Source organism: Lagenorhynchus albirostris, chromosome 3 (assembly GCF_949774975.1).
Source record: "Lagenorhynchus albirostris chromosome 3, mLagAlb1.1, whole genome shotgun sequence".
Taxonomy (NCBI): Eukaryota; Metazoa; Chordata; class Mammalia; order Artiodactyla; family Delphinidae; genus Lagenorhynchus; species Lagenorhynchus albirostris.
This window is the reverse complement of record NC_083097.1, coordinates 159,726,922-159,734,632: the sequence shown is the minus strand read 5'-3', so window position 1 is coordinate 159,734,632 and position 7,711 is coordinate 159,726,922. Positions and strand designations below refer to the sequence as shown.

At 63.2% G+C, this 7,711-nt stretch overlaps 1 protein-coding gene across 2 annotated transcripts; it reads left to right on the top strand.

The window, feature by feature from the left end:
• Window positions 1-4,365: 4,365 nt before the first annotated feature.
• Window positions 4,366-7,696, top strand: ISYNA1 (inositol-3-phosphate synthase 1). Of its 2 annotated transcripts, XM_060144737.1 has the most exons (11): window positions 4,366-4,498; window positions 4,605-4,733; window positions 4,884-5,045; window positions 5,415-5,547; window positions 5,640-5,833; window positions 6,029-6,178; window positions 6,261-6,476; window positions 6,588-6,752; window positions 6,862-6,975; window positions 7,049-7,266; window positions 7,392-7,696. In XM_060144737.1, exons 2-11 carry the CDS (start codon window positions 4,614-4,616, stop codon window positions 7,591-7,593), a joined length of 1,674 nt encoding a protein of 557 aa, XP_060000720.1. In that variant the 5' UTR covers window positions 4,366-4,498; window positions 4,605-4,613; the 3' UTR covers window positions 7,594-7,696. The 2 variants fall into 2 exon arrangements, with proteins under 2 accessions (XP_060000720.1, XP_060000719.1); XM_060144736.1 differs by having other exon boundaries at window positions 7,049-7,696.
• The last annotated feature ends 15 nt before the right edge of the window (window positions 7,697-7,711 follow it).

Here is a 7,711-nt window from a genome sequence, read left to right as displayed (position 1 = left end):
AGCCGGGGGGCGGGGGGAAGAGTGAGCTCGGAAAAGGTGCCGGATCCACCCATTTTGGGGGTGCTGGCCCGAGGACACCCCAATTGCTGCTTAGTCACTGTGCCTAGTCTAATGTCCCCCAGGGCGTCAGGGGGCGTGCGTGTTTGTGTGTGAGGGACCCCCGGGTGCGGTGGGGTCTAAAGCGAGCGTTCACATGAATTCAAAGCCGTGTTCAGCGAAGCCACAACTGGGGAAGGTCATGGGGGTGGTTGCAGCCCACAGCCCAGAGGTCACGGGGGGCGGAAGTGCTGCCGGGAGCCGTAGCAAGGGAGAGCGGAAATGCTCACGTAGACACGTCTAGTTTTCTGAGCTGTGGCGGTGTCTCCTGATGGCTTCCCAAAGAGCAGGCACGCCTGCATTGTGCCCACCCCACCCCAGAGTCTCTGTGGGAACCCTGGGGTGCCTGGAGTGCCGAGGATGCTGATCCTTTCTGTTTCAACAGCTGTTGTTTTGTTTCTCATTTGGGATGGAGAGGGGGAAGGGCTGAGCACACCCTGGGACCCCAGGTTCCCCCGACAGCCATCTTGTACTCAGCCTGGACGTGCAGACTCAGGTGAAATGGGAGCACTCAAGGAGGCCCCACCCTGGAGGGCCAAGCGGCCCTCTGCCCTGGCATCCAGTTCAAGGGACTCTCAGTTCAATTTCCTCCTCCTCATTGTTTTTTATTGTTGTTGTTTATTTTCTCCTTTTAAGGAATCATGAAGCTAAGAAAAGTTTTGTGCTTTGGGGGTTGATGGACAAAAGTTCTAGCTGATTAAATATGGTCTAACTTATTGATACTGTTTTTTTTTTTTTTTCCTTTTAATATTGTACTGTGGAGAAAAACTTTTGAGCCATGGAGTTGGTGTTTACAAGAACTTTTCACTTTTGCCAAAATGTTACAATTGAAAGGCATCTGCATCTTTAGTTTCCTAATATTTTCTTAAAAGAACTAGTGTCCTTTTTGTACACTAAACAGGTGAATGCTGATTTTTTTCAACCTATAATAAATTTCACTGAACTGAACCTGTCGGCCCAAGCTGGAAGTGTTATGTGTCATTCCCTGGGGGCTGGCGGCTGGTTCTGTGTTGGGGTGGGCTGGGGTGAGGAGGCATGGTGATGGGCGGGGCACAGGCTAGTACTGCCAGAGCCACTGCCCAGGAGTGAGGCGGGCAGGTGGAGGGCTGAGCTGAGGCGGAGGGCCCTGCAGGTAGGTGCCAGAGCAGGAGGCCAGACAGCCTGGTCATGGGTGAGAAATGTCAAGAGATGGGAGGTGGAAGCAGCCGGGAGCCATGGCCGGTGTATGAGAAGGGCAGTGCCCCCGTGGAGTGTGCAGGGTGGGCTGGGCCAAGCAGGGGGTCCCCGGGGCTCCCACAGGGCCAAAGCCCCCAGTAGGGGGGCCACATGGGGCAAAGGGAGTGCCCTTATTTGGGGTAACAAGCTGTGACTGACTGATGAAACGGCAATGAGTAACAGCACTGCTTGATTATTCCTCCCGGGCCACACGCTGGGGTGGGGGGGTCCCCTTGCCTCCCCCCCATGGGGACACGGACACCAAGGCCCAGTGGAGCCCCACTGGCTCAGGACACCAGCCGGATGGCCATCCTTGCCCCTTGTTCTAGGTGAGGAGAAGGCAGGGGGCAGGTTCTACCCTCCAAGGACACAGTGGGGGGGAATGTTTATTTTAGGAAGGAAAAACAAAGAATAAGACCAGGATTAAAGGGGTCCAGGGGTCAGGGACTGTGGGCCTTAGCCTCTCTGGTGGCCCTGCTGGCCAGTGGCCTTGGCCTGAGTTCTGAGGCGGCCCAGGAATCTGAGGGGCGCGGGAGGGGAGGTCAGGCAGGCCCTGTGGGGCAGAATGTACCCTGCTCCCCAGGCGGCCTGTCCGTGCTGTTCTAAGGGGTAACAATGTCCCTGCTGCCACAGCCCCGGGCCGAGGGCCGACACCTGCCTCCTTCGGCCTCCCGCGCCTCAGCCTTGCGTTGCCTACCCGCCTCCCCCATGGCCCCCACGCTGCCCTGTGGCACCATGGCCACAGGCGGTTCCCTGACCATCCTTTCCCGAGCCGACGGCACCTGAGTCCAGTCCCTCAGGGGCCCAGCAGGGTCTTCCCACCCTCACGACCTGCACTGTGGCCAAGGGGCTTGGGGTCACCCACCGGCCCCTGCCACTTGCCAGACAAGAACATCCTGCACCCAGATCCTGTGGCCCCTCCTGTGCACCGGGCTCCATCTGGGCGCTGGCACCCAGCAGTGACCTCAACAGCTTTGCCCTTGCCCTCGGAAGCCTGCGGTCTGGTGGGATCGGGGGTCTCCAGTCGCTCACTGCTCACCGCCAGGCAGCACACTCACCCCGTGTCACACACCCAGGCGGTCCCCACAATGGCCTTACAGCACCAACTGACGGCTTGGAATCAAAGCAGCCACGTCCCTCCCAGCTGCCCCAACACTGACCCTCCAGGGATCCTGCCCGGGTCCGCTCTGCCCCCACCACCCTCCTGCCAGCACCTCCCACAGGTTGTCCTGTGAGTGCTGGGGTTTCCCAGGGCTGGGTCTTTGGGGACCTTTCTGTACCCATTCCTGTGACATCACACACAGCCTGAAGGCACAGCCCCCCGTAGATTCTCCGACACCAACTGGAGGTCCAACAGTTCCATTATCAGGTCTGGCATCAGACCCCACAGGTGAAGGGGCTCAGGCCCCCACTTCAGACACCTGCCAAAAGTCCCTGGCCACCCAGACTTCTGACCAACCCGCTATAAATCAGGGGTTCCCTCCCGCCCCCTCAGAGGTTTGGTGAGTTGCTAGAATGGCTCACAGTGCTGAGGAAAACACTTCAACAGCCGAATGGAGGAGAAGCCAAGAGCAGGGTGTGGGGAATGGTGCAGGGCTGCCATGACTCCTCCAGGTGGGCCACCCTCCCAGCACCTCCATGTGTTCCCCCGAATCCTGTTGTTTAGGGGTTCTTTTTACAGAGGTTCCATTACATAGGCATGATTGAGTAAATCGCTGGCCGTCGGTGATTTTTTTTTTTTTTTCCTAATTTTTGGCCGCACCACACAGCACGCGGGATTTTAGTTCCGCGACCAGGGATCTAACCCTCGTCCCCTGCAGTGGAAGGGCGGAGTCCTAACCACTGGACCACCAGGGAAGCCCCTGGCCATTGGTGACTGAACTCAATCTCCAGCCAGGAACTGGGGACAAAACCCAAATATTTATTATAAAGAATTCTCTGTCCCCAGCCCTGAGGGTCTGCCCTGGTCCCCAAACTGCCTCCCTCTCCCTCACACCCAGCCCCGTTTCATCTGCCCCTGAAACCAGTCCCCCAGGTTTTTGCCCGGGCAGCTGCTCTTCAAATCGTTGATAGGAGATGTCTGGTTATCTCAAGACCCCTTCCAGCAGCCACCTCCTCCAAGCAGTCTGCCCTGCCCACCCCTGCCTCTTAGGTCCCTCTGGCTGGGAGTGCCCCAAGTCCACTTCTGAATCCCCTACACTGGGGCCCCTTGAGGGCAAAGCCTGGACCAGAGTCTTCGAGCCCCCACTCCCCAAGGCCAGGCTCTGACCAAGTTTCCTGCAAACGTTCCCAACGATCCACCTTTTGGGCCAGCTCCAGTGGTGGAAACTTTCCAGCCGGAGGAGGCCGGTTGTTTTGGAAAGTTCCTGGGGGAGCCGCCCCCGCCCGCCTGCCGAGTTCCCACGCTCCTTTATCACTGGGCGCTTAGAGGGGCTCAGTGCTTTGCAGGCCTAGCTCCTCCCAGCTGGCCACCTCTGCCCTGCCCATCCGCTTCCCTCCCTTCCCCACAGAACAGTCTCTCCCCCTGCCCCCACTCCAGCCCGGCCCTATCAAGCCCTCCTGCTATAGGTGAGGACACCGAGAACTCGAGGACTCGCAGCCACCCCCGCTCCATGCGAGCTCTGTGGGTGTGGAGTGCCTGGTGGGTGCTGCTGCTCAGGAAGTGGGAGGAGGAGGCAGCCTGGGCTGGAGGAGCGTCTCGCGTTGAAATTCGAATCCTGACTTAGTCTTCTGCCTCAGTGTCCCGTGCCTCAGTTTCTCCAGAGACGCGCCCCCTGGTCCCCCTCACGCAAAGAATGAGCTTCCTAACCTAGCTCCACCTCCTGCCTTGTGGTTGGGGCCTGGCGCTCACTTACAACCTTAAAGTCCTCTCTTGTAAAATGGGAATAAGCGGCCGCGGGCCCTAAGTTAATCACGCGCGCCGAGCTAGGGCCGGGGCGGCGGGAGATGGTGGCTGCGGCCCACGTGATTGCCGGGCCGGGGACCAGATAGCCGCGGAAGCTCCGGGCAAAAGGGCCTCGAACCCAAGCCCCACAGCCGGTGCGCGCCCTCCCCCTCGCGAGCGCCCCTCCTCCCCTGCGCGGGCGGAGCGAGGGGCGGGGCGGGGGTGGGGCCGCGGCTCTTTTCTCTGGAGTTCGCGCGCCCGGAGCCCTAGCTGTCCCCTGCTGTGCCAGCCGACTCCGCGCCGGTGAGTGCCGCCCCAGGAGGGGTGCAGGCTCCCCGGGGACCGAAGTCGGCTTGGCCCGGCCGGTTCTCGGGTCCCCTCTGACCTCCTGGCAACCCCGTGCCCCCAGCTCGTCGCGATGGAGGCCGCAAGTGAGTTCGTGGTCGAGAGCCCCGACGTGGTCTACAGCCCCGAGGCCATCGAGGCGCAGTATGAGTACCGGACGACGTGCGTCAGCCGCGAGGGCGGCGTCCTCAAGGTAAGCGAGGGACCGACCGGGCGGGCCATGGGACTGGGGGAACCAGGGAGCCGGGAGGGAGCGGGAACTGCCCAACTTCTGCGACTCCCGCCGTGCAGTGAGGCGGGAGGGGCCTGCGGCCCCGCGGCTCACCGAGCTGCCCGCCCTCAGGTGCACCCCACGTCCACGCGCTTCACCTTCCGGACCGCCCGGCAGGTGCCCCGGCTCGGGGTCATGCTCGTCGGCTGGGGCGGGAACAACGGCTCCACGCTGACCGCTGCCGTGCTGGCCAACCGACTGCGCCTGTCCTGGCCCACGCGCACCGGCCGCAAGGTGGGGGGTCGGGCGAGGCTCGGTCGGAGAGAAAGCTTCGCAGGAATCCATGCGGAGGGGGAGGGGCTCGACGGAGGAGTGGGCCCGCAGTGGGCAGGGTTTCTGGCTGTGGGCTGACTCCGGGGAGGGGCTTCCGCGGGTGGGCGGGGGGAACTCCTCAGGGGTCTTGCGGGGGCGGAGCCTAAGGTGTGGGAGGGCTTCGGGGTGGGACCTCAGGAGCGGAGCGGCTTCCTCCCCGGCTCGGAGCGCCATGGGGAGGTGCCCCAAAGTAGGGCGGGGCTTGAGGGTGCCGATAGGGGTCCTGGCCAGCTCGTGGCCCACGCCACGCCCACCCTTCACTCAGCCCCCTCTGCCCACCCCCCAACCCAGGAGGCCAACTACTACGGCTCGCTGACGCAGGCGGGCACTGTTAGCCTGGGTCTGGACGCCGAGGGCCAGGAGGTGTTCGTGCCCTTCAGCTCGCTGCTGCCCATGGTGGCACCCGACGACATCGTGTTCGACGGTGGGCGGGGCCCTGGGTCGGGGGTGGTGTGGGAGGCGAGGCCTAGAGGGGCCCAGGATTGGGGCCGGGCCGAGCTTGAGGGTCCCCCCCAGGCTGGGACATATCGTCGCTGAACCTGGCGGAGGCGATGCGGCGCGCGCAGGTACTGGATTGGGGGCTGCAGGAGCAACTGTGGCCGCACATGGAGGCCCTGCGCCCGCGGCCCTCCGTCTACATCCCCGAGTTCATCGCAGCTAACCAGAGCGCGCGCGCCGACAACGTAATCCCGGGCACGCGCGCGCAGCAGGTGCAGCCCCACCCCGCGTCCATTACCCCTGCCACTTGTCCTCCCTCCCCACCACCTGTTACCCCTCTTTTGTCCCCATGCTTCCATCCCGAGGGTCCAGGTCCCACTTTGCACTTGGGGAACTGAGTGGCCCAGGCCTCCAGAGGTCGGGGGAGCCTGTACAACCTCCTCCCCCTCCATCCCCCCCTCCCCCAGCTGGAGCAGATCCGTAGGGACATCCGCGACTTCCGGTCCAGCGCCGGGCTGGACAAAGTCATCGTGCTGTGGACAGCGAACACGGAGCGCTTCTGCGAAGTGGTCCCGGGCCTCAATGACACCGCTGAGAACCTGCTGCGCACCATCCAGGTGGGCGCGCCCAAGGGGTGGGGTAGGCTCAGGGCCAGCCCCCACGGACTTCTCTGTGCTGACTGCTCGCTTCTGCCCGCAGCTGGGCCTGGAAGTGTCGCCCTCCACCCTCTTTGCCGTGGCCAGCATCTTGGAGGGCTGCGCCTTCCTCAATGGGTCCCCACAGAACACGCTGGTGCCTGGTGCCCTCGAGCTTGCATGGCAGCGCCGTGTCTTTGTGGGTGGAGACGACTTCAAGTCGGGGCAGACCAAGGTCAAGTCCGTGCTCGTGGACTTCCTTATTGGCTCTGGCCTCAAGGTGTGTGGGCCTGGGGGGCTGCTCAGCTCAGTATGGGGGGGCGTGGACCCCGAGGGGTGGGCTTGTGTGCTGCGGGGCCTGCAGCTGCCACGGGTCTCCTTGCCCCCGCAGACCATGTCCATCGTGAGCTACAACCACCTGGGCAACAACGACGGGCAGAACCTGTCGGCGCCGCCACAGTTCCGCTCCAAGGAGGTGTCGAAGAGCAGCGTGGTAGACGACATGGTGCACAGCAACCCAGTGCTCTACTCGCCGGGCGAAGAGCCCGACCACTGCGTGCGTGGGGCGCAGACGCGGCAAGGGGCGGGGATGGGGTGGGGTGGGGCGGGGCGGTGCTCCCCACAGAGAAGGGCAGGGACCCGTGTGACCTCGTGCCGCCCCCCAGGTGGTCATCAAGTACGTGCCATACGTGGGTGACAGCAAGCGTGCCCTGGATGAGTACACATCGGAGCTGATGCTGGGCGGTACCAACACGCTGGTGCTGCACAACACGTGCGAGGTGTGGGGCAAGAGGGGGCAGGAGTGGGGCTGCCCACCAGCCCGGCCCACCTCCTGACCCGCTGGCCCCACAGGACTCACTCCTGGCCGCGCCCATCATGCTGGACCTGGCCCTGCTGACTGAACTGTGCCAGCGTGTGAGCTTCTGCACCGACATCGACCCGGAGCCGCAGAGCTTCCACCCGGTGCTGTCGCTGCTTGGCTTCCTGTTCAAGGCACCGCTTGCACCACCGGGCAGCCCAGTGGTCAACGCGCTCTTCCGCCAGCGCAGCTGCATCGAGAATATCCTCAGGTGTGCCCCGACCTTGGGGATCCCCACCTATGGCCCAGATGTCCACTGGCGGGGCTGTGCACAGAGCCTAGGGACTGCAGGGCAGTCTTGGGATCTGGCCCCGCTGAGCCGTGACCATCTCTCAGGGCCTGCGTGGGGCTCCCGCCGCAGAACCACATGCTTCTGGAGCACAAGATGGAGCGCCCTGGCCTCAAGCAAGTTGGGCATGTGGCCACCGCCTGCCCCGTGCCTTGCAAGAAAGGATCAGCGCCAACTGCCCCCAATGGCTGTACTGGTGACGCCTATGGGCACTCACAGGCTGAGGCACCCCAGATGCCCACCACCTAAGGCCATGGCCATACAGCTCCCCTGTAGCTCCTGCCCCCATTGCTCCTCAGCAGGCGACCCTTCCAGGCTCCCTTCAGACAGACAATAAAGCCAGTGCCACTGAGCCACACCTGTGGAT